This window comes from Lampetra fluviatilis, chromosome 44 (genome assembly GCF_964198595.1).
Source record: "Lampetra fluviatilis chromosome 44, kcLamFluv1.1, whole genome shotgun sequence".
In the NCBI taxonomy this organism is placed as follows: Eukaryota; Metazoa; Chordata; class Hyperoartia; order Petromyzontiformes; family Petromyzontidae; genus Lampetra; species Lampetra fluviatilis.
Window position 1 is genome coordinate 5,498,464 of NC_136318.1, and position 15,469 is coordinate 5,513,932.

A 15,469-nucleotide genomic window follows, 5' to 3' on the forward strand; every position below is an offset into this window, starting at 1 on the left:
TCAAATCTTGTAACTCAATTGTAACCCACTTCCCAATATGGTATCGACTGCAAACTTGGTATACTTATGTCATACTGACGACAATACTATATTCTATCATAAAAAATTAAAAAATTTAACATAATTTTTTATATGTTATGTTTCGGCTTGGGTCTAATTGTCCACGCTCAACTGACCACGGTTCCTTACATTATGGCAAGCTTCGGGGCCACTACCTGGAGTCGTGGAGTTCTTCCATTACATTTCATTAAAGCGTGTTTAAAAGAAAGTATTTTAAATATCACTTATTGCTCTTTCGCCGACTCCCACGGCGCCACCGCCACCTCACCTCTCCGTGCCGCGCTGCTGGGTCACGTGGAACTGCAGCGTCGTCAGCCTCCGTCTCAGCTCCTCGGGGGCAAAGGTCACGCGCGCACGCTGCTCCCGCCGCTTGACCTCCGCTAGTGCGCCCGAAAGTGGCACAAGGAGAGGCACAAGGAGGCAAAGATTCCCCCGTGTAGCATACACGCACACGCTGGCGAGCGACACCGACGAAGGCCGGCACGGCGCACGAGACACAGGGGGGTGGGTGGCCAGCACCACGCCCGGCCGCCTTTGTCTCTCCCCCAGTGGTGCTGTTCACACGCCGCACCAAGATCTAATTTTGGTATACTCTGAGTCGACCACGGGGAGGCCCAGGACCGGTTGAATTGGCCGTCATCGATGTTGGTTGTGAGCAGGAATCAAACTCGGGTCGCCGGGTTCAAAGCGCAGTGAACGAACCACTGTGCCAACGCGCTCCCCATTTATACAAATACAGGAATTAGATCCCCCGTATATAACCATAAATTGTTGGGGCAAGTGCTGTTAGTGAGCATCTATGAAGGTGCGGAACGGCGCACGAGAGGGTGGGGTGGCCAGCACCACGCCCGGCCGCCTTTGTCTCCCCAGCGTCGATGTTTACACACTGCACCAGGTACTCATTTGAGGCCGAGTTGACCTAGGGGAGGCCCAGGATCGGTTCAGATAATCGTCACTGGTGTTGGCCATCACCGGGCATCAAACTTGGGTCGCCGGGTTCGAGCCACAGCGAGCGAACCACTCACTACCGCTCCACATCAACAAAGATCCCCCATATAGCCTTAACAGACTGTAGGGGCAAGTGCTGTTAGCGAGCACCTATGAAGGCCGGAACGGCGCACGAGAGAGTGGGGTGGCCAGCACTACGCCCGGCCGCCTTTGTCTCCCTAGCAGCGATGTTTACACACCACACCAGGTACTCATTTGAGGCTGAGTCGACCTAGGGGAGGCCCAGGACCGGTTCAGATAATCGTCAATGGTGTTTGCCGTGAGCGGGAATCGAACCTGGGTCGCCAGGTTCGTAGTGCAGCGCGCTAACCGCTACACCACCGCTCCCCATCACACACACATACACGTGTACCCTTGTGCCATGGGTGAAGAACCTACTGCCCATGGGCCAGATACGACCCGTGACTTCGTTTGATAGAGCACGTGACCAGGCACTGGAGGCCCTTGATCCAGCAGTGGAGAGATGATGGCTGGTACTCACAGGGCAGTAGAGGACCCGAGCGGGGGTGAGACACCAGGCGGAGGAGGTTGTACGCAGACATGGCCGTTCAGACTCCGCTGACGCTCCTCCTGAGATGAGCTGACACACACACAAAGACAAAGATCCCCCGTATAGCCTTAGCAGACTCTTGGGGCAAGTGCTGTTAGCGAACAACTTTGAAGGTGGGTACGGCACACGAGGGGGTGGGTGGCCAGCACCACGCACCTTTGTCTCCCTAGTGGCGATGTTTACACACTGCACCGGGTACTTATTTGAGGCTGAGTCGACCTAGGGGAAGCCCAGGACCGGTTCAGATAATCGTCACTGGTGTTGGCCGTGAGCGGGAATCGAACCCGTGTCGCCGGGTTCATAGCGCAACGCACTAACCGCTACACTAACGCTCCCCTCTAACACAGACACAGACGTACACACGGACACAGACATACAGAAGTACACACAGATGGACACACAGATGGACATCCAGACTTTCCCCCACGACCTGCCACCGAGAGTAATTTGCACTGGAAGAAAGTCAGAGAGAGTCGCTGCTCACAGCACCATTGAGGCGGTGCTCATTTCCTGTTTAAAGCACCGAGTCAGTGCTGGAAATTCCACATCCCTATGGCGGGGGCGAGTCCAATCATACGACAACCACCGTTGACTTCTCCGCAAAGCGGTACTCGTTTTACCAACCCCCCGCAGGGATGATGGGCAAAGCCAACCCACAACCGGGATTTGAACACACAATCTTCCGATTGCTAACCGCTTGCTTTGAGCCACCTGGTTGTATGACAACCCAATAATTTAAATTATTTCAACGTCCTGGGAAGAGTTACAGATCTCACACGACTCGCATCCGCCTCCTCAAAAAGAAAGTCGATCCTGGGACAAACCAGGACCGGGGTAGCAACTCCACCCATGACCCTCGCGGCGTGGTGAGTCCCTCATCCAAGGGTCCGCGCGCATGCCCACCTGATCCACGCGCGCGCTCATGTGAAGCGTGCGCCGGAACATGATTCGAGTTCGGTTAAAAATAGGGCTTCCTCCCAGACTAAAAATATTCATGAGTCTGTTTTTTTTTAACGGTTGCTAAAAATTGCATATGGCTCAAGTGTGGTCCCCATCCATGCCTACCCACACTATCCCCACCCCCCCCCTCCATTTCACAACCCCCACCACCACCCAAACCAGCCCAACCCCGTGTCCAGGGGAAGGGTCGGGGCCTAAAGAGGAACGGGCGGGGCATACACAGGAAGGGGCGGGGCATAGACAGGAATGGGCGGAGCATACACAGGAAGAGGCGGGGCATGGACAGGAAGGGGAGGGGCATAGACAGGAAGGAGCAGAACCTACAAAGGGTTGACCATCTTCTTGGTTCTTTCGGTAAAGTCACGTAGAAGGGAAATAATAAAATAAAAATTTTACATAATAAAATAATTCTCATGACGTTTTGGCCACAACGCAAGCAGCCGTCCTCAGGTGAAGACCAGGTCTGTCGGGGAGACAGCGTCTGAATGAAGATGGTTGACCATCTTCTTGGTTCTTTCGGTAAAGTCACGTAGAAGGGAAATAATAAAATAAAAATTCAACATAATAAAATAATTCTCACGACGCGTCGGCCACAACGCAAGCAGCCGTCCTCAGGTGAAGAACAGGTCTGTCGGAAAGTCAGGGTTGACCATGCCAACGTTGGCATGCGGTTGGAAGCGTTGGACTGGGTATAACTAGCACAACCACGAAAACATACAAAATATGATCAATTAATTTCTGAGCAGGGTTGAGCCTGGGCAGGCCTTCGATGAGTGACCACCATGCACCGCAGGTGCTTTGGGGGCTTTGTTTGTCAGCGGAGGGCAGGTGCGGCAACATCCATTTTCCGTGGCCATTTCTACGCCGCTACTGTGCCTATGCTCCGAACGTTACGCCGATTCTGCATGGCGAATTATGGTCGGATAACTGCCAGGCAGCTTGGGGAGAAAATGACAACCTGCTTGCGGTCTTCCCTGCTATGTGCAAAAAGCACGACGGATGTCATCCAATTGTCGGCCGAATGTGCCAAAAAGTTATGCCGGGCCTGAAAATCAACGGTACAAAAGGTCCTTCTCAGGGCCAAAGTAATGTGAATGTTAGATGGCGTAAATATAATTACCAGCGAAACATTGTACGCCGATTGTAAATGTTGTGGATTTATTCTCCAACACACCGGTGTGCTGAACTTGTAAATAATTGGCATGTTTTGTTTACGTGACAAACCTTACTAATTGGCTGTGTCGGGTTTAACGACACATTCATATTTACGCGATCTAACCCCAAAAAGAACTCTATCATGGACAATGTTGGTCGCGAAAGTCTACGACGTGTTAATTTGAGGACCTTTCGAGTGCGAATTTCTTGCTGTGGTTTTCACACCTGATGATGATTGCTCGTGTTGCAGTCGAAACATCGTGATAATTTAATTGTTTTATATTTCTATTATTTAATTGTTTCCCTTATACGTGACTTTACCGAAAGAACCAAGAATATGAATCCCTGTAGTCACGAAAGCTTTAAATCAAAATCTATACAAACCCCCCCTCCAAGCCATACAAAAGAAGAAGATCCAGGCAGCGGACTGACCGTTCGGCTGCCGTTGTTACCACGCCACCGTACCGCACCACCGTACCGCACCACCGTACCACGCCACCGTACCGCGTCACCGTACCACGCCACCGTACCGCGTCACCGTACCGCGCCACCGTACCGCGTCACCGTACCGCGCCACCGTACCGCGTCACCGTACCACATCACCGTACCACACCACCATACCGCGTCACCGTACCACGCCACCGTACCGTGCCACCGTACCACACCACCGTACCACACCACCATACTGCGTCACCGTACCGCGTCAGCCGCTACAAGCCTTGAGTGGGACTCAGCTCCTCCTCGTCGGCATGGAACATTTATCCTCACGGTGAGCGCCCGCCGCCTGGTGAAAGACGTCATAATCCCTCACTGCAATGAACAAGTTCGCATTGGGTTTGCACCTGGTCACGGCATTTTAAACGAGTGCGTGACACAAGCTTTAAACGCCCATGGCATGCTGCTGCCACCTCCCCCACCAGCAGCACCACGGGAAGGGTGAGTAGAGTGAGATCAGAATCAGAATTGTATTTATACTGCAGGTGGAATCCGATGAGCTGTGAGGCTTTTTTTCACAGATGTCCAGTAGGGGCACGGGGTATGAACGTTACAACAACAAACAATGCAAACCCCACGTATATGAGTACAAAGTACAAGAAAGACAAACAAATAACCCCAAAACTTAGAAATTAAGCTAAACCATCCCCACCCTACCAGACAAATCCCAGTGAGGTATGCATTTTATTTTCAAACCTGGCCACAAATGATGTTCAAGAGGGTAGCGGATGGAGGGGGGGGGGCAGGGGGGGCAAGGTGATTGGGAGAGGGGAGGGAGATCAGGGCCGAAGTCAGAGAGGAGAGTAGCAGGGAGAGAGGAGGAGGAAGAACACCGGGAAGGAAGCCGAGGATGAGGGGAGACAATGTCTTGGTACGAGAGGGCGATGCTGGTGATGAGAGGGGGAGGGAAGAAAGGCAGATGACGGGGAGCTCTGCACGCTGATATGAGCTACCCGTCGGAGGCCGTCGGACTGCGACGGGGGCGGCGTACAGAACGAGAGAGTGAGCGAGAGAATGAGCGACAGAATGAGAGAGAGAGCGAGCGAGGGTTACATAAAGCCCCGTTTAAAAAAAAAATTACGAAATGATGAACGAAACAAAGTGCCGAATACACCGAGCATCTTTTTGTTTCCACTAATCGTAAAAAAAGAGAGAGGGATGGAGAGAGAGGGAGGGAGGGAGAGAGATGGAGGGAAAGGGAGAGAGAGAGAGAGGGAGGGAGGGAGAGACAGAGAAGAAATATAAAAAAATTGCGCTCGAAAAAAAAGAGAGAGAGTGAGCGAGAGAGTGAGCGAGAGGTGGGGGTTTACATAAAGCAAAGTTATAAAAAAATAAAATACGAAATGATGAACGAAGCAAAGTGCCGACTACACCGAGCATCTTCTTGTTTCCACTGATCGTAAAAAAAGAGAGAGCGAGAGAGAGAGAGAGCGAGAGAGAGAGTGAGCGAGAGGTGGGGGTTTACATAAAGCAAAGTTATTTTTTTTTTAATATTACGAAATGATGAACGAAGCAAAGTGCCGACTACACCGAGCATCTTCTTGTTTCCACTGATCGTAAAAAAAGAGAGAGCGAGAGAGAGAGAGCGAGAGAGAGAGTGAGCGAGAGGTGGGGGTTTACATAAAGCAAAGTTATTTTTTTTTTAATATTACGAAATGATGAACGAAGCAAAGTGCCGACTACACCGAGCATCTTCTTGTTTCCACTGATCGTAAAAACAAAGAGAGGGAGCGAAAAGGAGCAAGCAAGAGCTGCATGGGGAGCAGTGTGTTTTCACAAGAGGGGCACGATTCAGAACGGCGGGGGTTGCCGTACAGAAGTCACATGAATTAGAGACGCGTAGAGGCTGCATGCAATGTGGACTTAAGCTTTTGCCCAATCCTGACCAGCTGGGTAAAAAACTTAACAAATGAATGAGTGAATGGAACGGAAAGCTCTAGATTTGAAGCTTTCGTGACTGCAAGGATTCATATTCTTAGGTTTTTTCGGTAAAGTCACGTAGGTAAAAAACATTAAAATTAATAAAAGTAAAATAAAATAAAAATCACGACGTCGTGATTTTATTTTAATGTTTTACCTACGTGACTTTACCGAAAAAACCTAAAAATAGGAACGGAAAGCGTCTGAGAGAACACCTTACCTTGCGGTGAAATCAGCCCAGCGTTTGCAGGTGCCGGGCTGGCTTGTCAATATTATTGCATCGGCAGGATCGTGAGAGATGGTGTCGGCAAGCTTGGGAAGGCAGAGAAACCCTTCGTCCAGCAGTGGAACGACCAAGGCTTCGGCTGCTGCTCGCGGCACACCACATCAAGTATTGCAACCTTCGCACGTGACGAGAGGGACTGCCTTAGTGCATGTGCACAGACTGTGGGGAGCGGTGGCGTGGTAGCGAATGGCGCGCTGCGCTACGGACCCCGACAACACGACCTCACGGCCACCAACATCAGTGACGATTATCTGAACCGGTCCTGGGTCTCCCCTAGGTCGACTCGGCCTCAAAACGAGTACCCGGTGCGGTGTGTAACGAAATCAACACTTGGGGAGACAAAGGCAGTCGGGCGTGGTGCTGGCCACCCACCCCCTCGTGTGCCACAGTGCCGACCTTCATATGTGCTGCTCGCTAACAGCACTTGCCCCAACAGTCTGTTACGGCTATACGGGGGTCTTTCCCTTTGGTGTTAGTATGATCTCTCGTCACAGCTCATTGCAACGATTTTGCTCTTTGCTGCCATAAAAGGCCATCGGCATTCCTGCTACCCCCGTGTCGTCCCTCCTGTGACTTAAACACACACACACCACACACATTGCTATAGCACAGCTGTAACGCTGTAAAGCGTGTGTTTGAGTTTTTTTAAACAGTAAAACACTTTTATTTTACCAGGTAAGGCCCACTGAGCAACGTGGCCTTTTTTCAGAAGAGACGTGGCCACAAATGATAGCCCAATAAAGTGGCTTGTCGTGTGGAAATGTATAACAGCCAAATACTCGAAACGCACGTTGTTGATTCTAAATGTGGAGGGGAAAACCGGAGGACCCTGAGAAGAAGAATCCGAGCGACCACGGGTAGAGAGAGACACGCAAACTCCAAATATACAGCAGCAGGCGGCATCGTCAGGGTCGGGATCGAACCCACGACCTGTATACCGGACGAGGTAGTTAACATCTCCTAGCCATCGTGATGATGAGAGAGACACGCAAACTCCAAATATGCAGGCATTGTCAGGGTCGGGATAGAACCCACGACCTCCTGTATACCAGGCGAGGTAGTTAACATCTCCTAGCCACCGTGATGATGATGAGACTTTTAAAGAACTTTTATTGCCGCCAGCAGCAAAAGCACTGGAGGCGATTTCGATATAAAATACACAGTCACTGGCAAACAAATGAAAATAAACGTGGAGAGAGTGAGAGAGAGCGCGGGAGGGAAAAAAAACAAAATGTTAGAGAGATAAGGGGCGAGCAGAGAGAGCGCCCATGTGAGAGGGAGGGAACGTGAGAGAGCGAGCGAAGGGAGCGAGTGGTGGCAACGTGAGAGAGAGAGAGGCAGTTAACATCTCCTAGCCACCGTGATGATGATGGGAGAGGCACGCAAACTCCAAATATACAGCAGCAGGCATCGTCAAGGTCGGGATCGAACCCACGACCTCCTGTACACCAGGCGAGGTAGTTAACATCTCCTAGCCACCGTGGCGCGATAATGTGATTTGTAACACGGGTGGACCCGGCAATTTTACGCGAGACATCCGCGGTGCTTCGGTGAGAGCACCTCCGATGACCACGGTTCGCTGCGTACGGTGTGAAAGAAGTTCAACATACGTACATCACAGCAGCAGCAACGTGCAACAACAAAAAAAGACCGAAAACATCAAAGTGCGGAGAATGAATACGGTACAGAGTGCTCAAGGAATGTTGCAGAGCGGACGAGCGAAGTGTTTGACGGTCGTAAACGAAACACGCGAGTTACAAAATGAACACCCAGTTTCAATACGAGAGCAAGAGGCGACAGAAAAGGTTTATAGGCAGTGGCGGATGATCCTAGCAGCACAAGTAGCTACATATGCCACGTGCCCCGCACTTTCAAGGGCCCCGCGCTAAATGCTTTCAAACCGTCAATTCCGGTTCAGTGATTCTGCACTTGCTGTATTACTATAGTACTATAACGCCTTCGACTTCTATGAACGACTGGGCGTTTAAGTCTTGATTTGAAGCTTTCGTGGCTGCAGGAATCCATGCTCTGTGGTTCTTTCGGTAAAGTCACGTGGGTAGAAATAAAATAAGATAAATCACGACGTTTCGGACGCAGCAGGCATCGCGGCTGTCGCGACTTTCACCTGAAGACGGACGCTTGTGTTGCGTTCGAAACGTCGTGATTTATTTTGTTTTATTTCTACCTGCGTGACTTTACCGAAAGAACAAAAGAGTATGGGCGTTTAAGGTTAACGATTTGTCGTATTACCTGGCTGTGTAGGAAATGAAAAAATACAATCACTTTCCTATGCAAATTTCGATTTAAAGCTTTCGTGACTGCAGGGATTCATCTTCTTGGTTCTTTCGGTAAAGTCACGTAGAAGGGAAATAATAAAATAATAAAAATAAAACATAATTAGTTAAAAATGTGTGTTTTAATATGCATGTGTTTTTGGTGGTTTATTTAGGGCCCCTTTATAACATACGCTACAGACCCCCACACTCGCTTCATCCGGCACTGTTTATAGGAACAGGTGAAAGCAAAGCTCTGTGTTTTAGTCCAAGTGACAAACACGCGCCAACATGTTTACAAAGACAAAGATCCCCGCAAGAGACTTTTAACAGACCGCTGGGGGAAGTGCTGTTTAGAGAGTAGCACCTACGACGGCTGGAAAGACAAGCGAGGGGGTGGGTGGCCAGCACCACGCCCGGCCGCCTTTGTCTCCCCAGTGGCGATGTTTACACATCGCACCGGGTACTCATTTGAGGCTGAGTCTACCTAAGGGGAGGCCCGGGACCGGTTCAGACTCGAACTCGGTTAAGCCGGCTTCGTAGCGCAGCGCGCTAACCAGTGCGCCACCGCTCCCCACGTGTAACTCTTCACGCATGGACTTACACGAACTAGTGCGGACACGTGTATAGGATACATGCGCAGCCCTGAAATTCCCTGCCCACGCCACTGTTGCTGGAAGGGTAGTCCCTCTAGATTCGCTATATACATACATACTGTCAAATGTATACTGTAATAATATACCGTAGCGCATACACAATACTGAACAAAATGCTGGAACGTATGAGACCGTGATTGATATGTCAAAACGTACTGCAGGTAATGCTTATAATTATATTGCAAAACGTACTGTGACTGATGCATGCACACTGGAGGTAATACACAGGCATCTACTGTTGACACACGCCTGTAACATGTGATATTCTGTTACACTTAACATATACAGTATAGATAACATATAGACTGTTACATATACTGCAAGACATGTACTGTCACACACACACACACACGTGTTACTGTCAACAATATGCTGTTAAACGTGTACCGTCACAAATACTGTAATACAAACTACAACTCGTAGACTGTAACATTTATGCTGTGAGCAGTATGGTCAGCAGACAAGGCGGCGTTGTGAGCGCAATCTGCGTGTGGCTTAATCCGCGCAAACCCATCGAGACTCCGTGCGATGTTCACATCGACATTCACCACCATCTCCAAACCCTCTCACCTCGGGGCTCGCTGACAGCCAGATGATGATGATGTTGATGTCGTTGTTGGTGATGTTGATGATTGTGTCGTTGGTGATGACAGCGATGATGATGCTGCTGGTGTTGGTGATGATTTAGTGGCGATGATGATGAACGATGGATGGTTGTGATGATTATGTTGATGGTAATGTTGGTGGTGATTGTGATGGTGGTGGTGTTGACGATTGTGGTGATGGTGGTGACGGTGATGATGTTGGTGATGGTGGTGAGGATGACCGTGATGATGATGTGGTGATAGTGTGATGTTCGTGGTGATGATGGTGATGATGATTGTGTTGGTTGATGGTGATGAGGATGTTGGTGGTGATGATGGTGATGGAGTATTAACCGAAGCGGTCAGGAATTGCGCTCTGGTTTGACAGTAGCAGAAATAATAATATAAGAAAAAAAATCTGCGGGGATGACGATGGTGATAATTTCAGATGCAGACCACTTGAGCCACCGTGCGGTCAAATTTTGTAATTACAATTCTAAGTTGGTGGTCTCCACATAAACCGAATTATAAGACGCACCGGGTCTCAGTGAAGTCACACAGATCTGGCCACACACACACACCCATCGGATTATAAGACGCACCGCCAATGTTTGCTGTACAATTCATGGGGGTAAAGTGCGTCCTTATGATACGGCGAATAAATGTTGATTTAAAGCTTTCGTGACTGCAGGGATTCATATTCTTGGTTCTAAAATAATAAAATAATATTTCCCTTCTACGTGACTTTACCGAAAGAACCAAGAATATACGGCGAATACGTTAAATACAAATGCATCTGATAATTGTTTTTTTTACTGCGAAAAACGTGGCAGGACCCTCCTGCAAAAGAGCGTGGGTAAACGAAATGAATACTGGCGGAATACGACACTCAGTCACTATTAGAGTTGTCATGGTTCAATGTCAATGCCAGAGGCACAGATAGGGAGATCAAGTCACGCCTCTGATTATTTCATTCGGTAATAAAAAATTAACCCGTAAAAAAAAGTTTTTCACTATAAATCCTTTATATGCGTGGCGGCTAGAGTCCTCTCGTCCTCTGGCTTGAGATGGTTGCCACCTATGGGTCAGATGATTGCCTGCCACCATTAAGCAATTGGTAATTACATATAATTTTTTTTCCCTAAAAAGTGTAACATTTTGGAATTTTTTTTCACGAAAATAAATTGTCACGCACAACGAGTCTGTGTGCAAAATGTCAGCTCGATTGGATCACGGGAAGTGGGTAAAACACGACCGAAATATTTGCACGGTCGTAAGCGCGCAAGCAAGCAAGCAAGTGAACTTAATATAAAGGATTTAAAAATCATTATTTTCGTAGAACCTGCATACCAGCACAATTTAACCACCTGCATTTCCCACCTTAATAGGTGTGGCACAAGCTGACGACCCAGCCACATGCAATGTCTGTGTTGGTACCCTAGAGGTCCCATCGACCCTCATTACAAATGCCACGGGACATCCATCCGCCTCATAATATTTACACGCAAACTATGAACGCTGCCATTCCTGTCACTGTGGGAATATTAGTGTTTGTTTACAGCGCATTCTCCCGTGTGTGACACCCTCTCGGATAGGAAGGCGCAACTCCAGGCAAGGCCGTAATTATGACACAGTAAATATTGAGGAGGACACATTCACCCCCAATATTAAAATATGATCAAAATGTCCCCCCCCCCAATATCTTACCTATAAAATAGATTTCTGTTTATATGATTGTGGTTATGGTTGTACTTTATCGATCCCTAATCTCTGCCATTACATACAATGAAACAAGAAAAGGTGAAAAAAGAGAAAGCAATGTAATACAATACACTAGTAGACATTATTGTACAAAATAAATAAAAAGTCCATCCCATGGGTTAGTGAATTTTAAAAATATTTTAGGCAGGAAATGGCTGTAAATTCGTTTTCAAATTTAGATTTTTTTCTGGGGGGGAGGGGGGGGGGGCAGACCCCCTGGAAGATTTTGTCCCCCCCAATGTTGACTCCATGGCTACGGCCTTGACCCCAGGTAAATATTTATTTTGTTACTTTAATATAACACGAATGGGGGTGAGCGAACCGGCCCTCATAATTTGCCCACCCACGTGCTCACGCGCCCACGTGCTCACGCGCCCACGTGCTCACGCGCCCACGTGCTCACGCGCCCACGTGCTCACGCGCCCACGTGCTCACGCGCCCACGTGCTCACGCGCCCACGTGCTCACGCGCCCACGTGCTCACGCGCCCACGTGCTTTGAACTTCTTTCGCACCGTACGTGGCCAACCGCGCTAATCGGAGGTGTGGGGGGAAGGAACGAGGAAACTAAACGACAACAGCAGCGGCTCTAAGTTTCGCGCAGTCGGCGTTAATTGTTTTTAGCGCGTCACGTTGGGCGTGTTGAACAACTATCGGGCGCGTGCAGCGAGTTCGTTTAAATGGGGGAGAGGAGTAAATGGGAAAACAAAACGAGGACTGGAGGTTTGGTAATCTTCTTGGTTCTTTCGGTAAAGTCACGTACAATGGAAATAATAAAATAATACAAATAAAACATAATAAAATAATTCTCACGACGTTTCGGCCACAACGCAAGCAGCCGTCCTCAGGTGGAGAACAGGTCTGTCGAGAAGACAGAGTCTGAATGACAAGCCCCAGGCTTGGAGCGACTATTTAAGCTGGGATGGAGGGGGGAAGGGCGCCTTGACGTGATCTACAAAACACAAACTGGTCCGTCACGAAAACTCGAATCGAGACGTAAAATGTGTCGCTATAAATTGTCGAGGTTATCCATTTGCGGTTGCCAGGTCGCTTCAGAAAAATAAGTTAACACTATTTTTATTATTTTATTACTTCCCTTCTACGTGACTTTACCGAAAGAACCAAGAAGATGAATCCCTGCAGTCACGAAAGCTTTAAATCGAAACTCTCAGTGGGATTTTACCTGGTAAGATACAAAATATATACTTTCGTGTTATCGATAAATATTTTTAAATGATTTGTTTACCTTTCCGATACTTTGCACTCCTATCCGTTTTGTTTATTTTGTAACCGTTGTCAACGCTCTGACCCGCTTCAGAGCTCATCGGATTTATCGGTTGGCGGGAAAAAAACGACGCAGCACGTGACACCGTTGCAAGATAGAAGCGCGCGCGTGAGCCACGTGACCCCCCCCCCACCCGTGACCCAATCTCCGCCCACCCCTCCCCCCACCCGTGACCCCCCCACCGCCCACCCCTCCACTCACCCCTCCCCTCCTCCACCCACCCATGATCCACCCACCCATGACCCCCCCTCCCCCCACCCGTGATTCCCCCCACCCCTCCCCCCAACCCGTGACTCCACCTCCCCCCACCCCTCCCCCCACCCGTGACCCCCTCCCCCCACCCGTGATTCCCCCCACCCCTCCCCCCACCCGTGACCCGCCTCCCTCCACCCCTCCCCCACCAGTGACTCCACCTCCCCCCACGCGTGATTCCCCCCACCCCTCCCCCCACCCGTGACTCCACCTCCCCCCACCCCTCCCCCACCCGTGACTCCACCTCCCCCCACCCCTCCCCCACCCGTGACCCCCCCTCCGCCCAACCCTCCACCCACCCATGACCCCCTCCCCCCACCCGTGATTCCCCCCACCCCTCCCCCACCCCTCCCCCCACCCGTGACTCCACCTCCCCCCACCCCTCCCCCCACCCGTGACCCCCTCCCCCCACCCGTGATTCCCCCCACCCCTCCCCCCACCCGTGACCCCCCTCCCCCCACCCCTCCCCCCACCCGTGACTCCACCTCCCCCCACCCCTCCCCCCACCCGTGACCCCCTCCCCCCACCCGTGATTCCCCCCACCCCTCCCCCCACCCGTGACCCCCCTCCCCCCACCCCTCCCCCCACCCGTGACCCCCCTCCCCCCACCCCTCCCCCCACCCGTGACCCCCCTCCCCCCACCCCTCCCCCCACCCGTGACTCCACCTCCCCCCACCCGTGATTCCCCCCACCCCTCCCCCCACCCGTGATTCCCCCCACCCCTCCCCCCACCCGTGACTCCACCTCCCCCCACCCCTCCCCCACCCGTGACCCCCCCTCCGCCCAACCCTCCACCCACCCATGACCCCCTCCCCCCACCCGTGATTCCCCCCACCCCTCCCCCCAACCCCTGACTCCACCTCCCCCCACCCCTCCCCCCAACCCCTGACTCCACCTCCCCCCACCCCTCCCCCCACCCGTGACTCCACCTCCCCCCACCCCTCCCCCCACCCGTGACCCCCTCCCCCCACCCCTCCGCGGGTGACCACGTGACCCGCCACGAGCGCGCGCGCGCGACCGCCACCGACCGACCGATCACGACGGATTCGGCAGCAATTTCAAGAAAGTTCGCGCCTTTAAAACGTTACGCGCATATAACAACAATATCAACAGACATGCCAATAATAGTCATGCAATATCACTGTCGCAGTAGTAGCAGTAATCGACAGCTGTCCTGATTAATTTACATGTTTTTTTTTGTTGGTTTAAAATTTAAAAAAAAAATTGTTTTTATGAACGCAAGTGCCGGGCGTTTGTTAAGTGAAATATATCGGTGTGAAGTGGAAAACCGTGAACATTCTCTTGCCAAGATGAGCAGCGGTTACAGCAGCCTGGACGACGATGTGGAGATGGAGCAGTTCTTCACCGCGAAGCCGACGTTCATACAGCGCGCAAGGAATCGCTTCATCTTGGAAAAGGTAAAATATTAAAAATAACAAAAAATCCACAACCTACACCGCTTATTCATAGCACATTTAACTCAACGACTTTGTCTTGATTAAAATAATAATCTGTGTGTGAAGACTTAAAGCGCGGACAATTGACGCGATAGTGGTAATAATAATCTTAGGTGCTTTCGTTAAAGTCAAATAATTATCAAAGAGTACGGGATTCTTGCAGTCACGAAAGCTTCAAATCACGATTGTTACATCGTGAGAGAGGAGTGGATTGTGATCGTTGATGACGATCACCACCACTGCTTAATTCCTCAATCTTGTATTGGGGGAAGGGCCCTCGGCCGAAACGTCGAGGGACAACTTTCTAACGTTCAGTCGCCAATGCTTTTCATTAACATCGCGATCATCCGCGGTTGATCGGTGTGTTATGAGATAATAGTTTGAAGCCATCTGTCGATCTACTGCTGTATGAAGGATGTTTCCAGGGGGGGGTGGTTGTTTGACCACAATCAACGTTTTTGGGTTTAGATCGCGTTATTTATAAATGTGTCGTAACCCTCCACCACCCGACACGGCCAATCAGTAAAAAAAAGTGTCACGTTGACAAAATAGTTCACTGCTTTAGCCCACCGGTGCAGTGTTGAAGCGTGAAACCACAACATTTACAATTTGAGTTGTACGACGTTTCGCTGGTAATTGCATCCAGCATCATCGGGCAATTCGCCGTGTCGGGTGGTGGAGGATTACGACACATTTATAAATAACGCGATCTAAACCCAAAAACGTTGATTATGAATAATATTGGTCGCGAAAGCCTACGTGTTAAACT

At 50.3% G+C, this 15,469-nt stretch overlaps 1 protein-coding gene across 8 annotated transcripts in view; it reads right to left on the minus strand.

The window, feature by feature from the left end:
• LOC144947328 (methionine-R-sulfoxide reductase B3, mitochondrial-like) overlaps nt 1–10,306 on the minus strand; it is a 22,596-nt gene extending 12,290 nt beyond the window's left edge. For 3 of the 8 annotated variants that reach the window (XM_078876586.1, XM_078876592.1, XM_078876593.1), the window contains exons 1-5: nt 9,934–10,306; nt 6,369–6,549; nt 4,433–4,517; nt 1,550–1,648; nt 329–440 (exon numbers count right to left, since the gene is read on the minus strand). In XM_078876586.1, coding sequence (XP_078732712.1) covers nt 329–440; nt 1,550–1,610 — 173 coding nt within the window. In that variant the 5' untranslated portion in view covers nt 1,611–1,648; nt 4,433–4,517; nt 6,369–6,549; nt 9,934–10,306. Of the gene's footprint in view, nt 1–328; nt 441–1,549; nt 1,649–4,432; nt 4,518–6,368; nt 6,550–9,933 lie in introns of those variants that run through there. The other 5 variants (XM_078876588.1, XM_078876587.1, XM_078876590.1 and 2 more) reach the window with 5 other exon arrangements.
• Between the last annotated feature and the right edge of the window lie 5,163 nt (nt 10,307–15,469).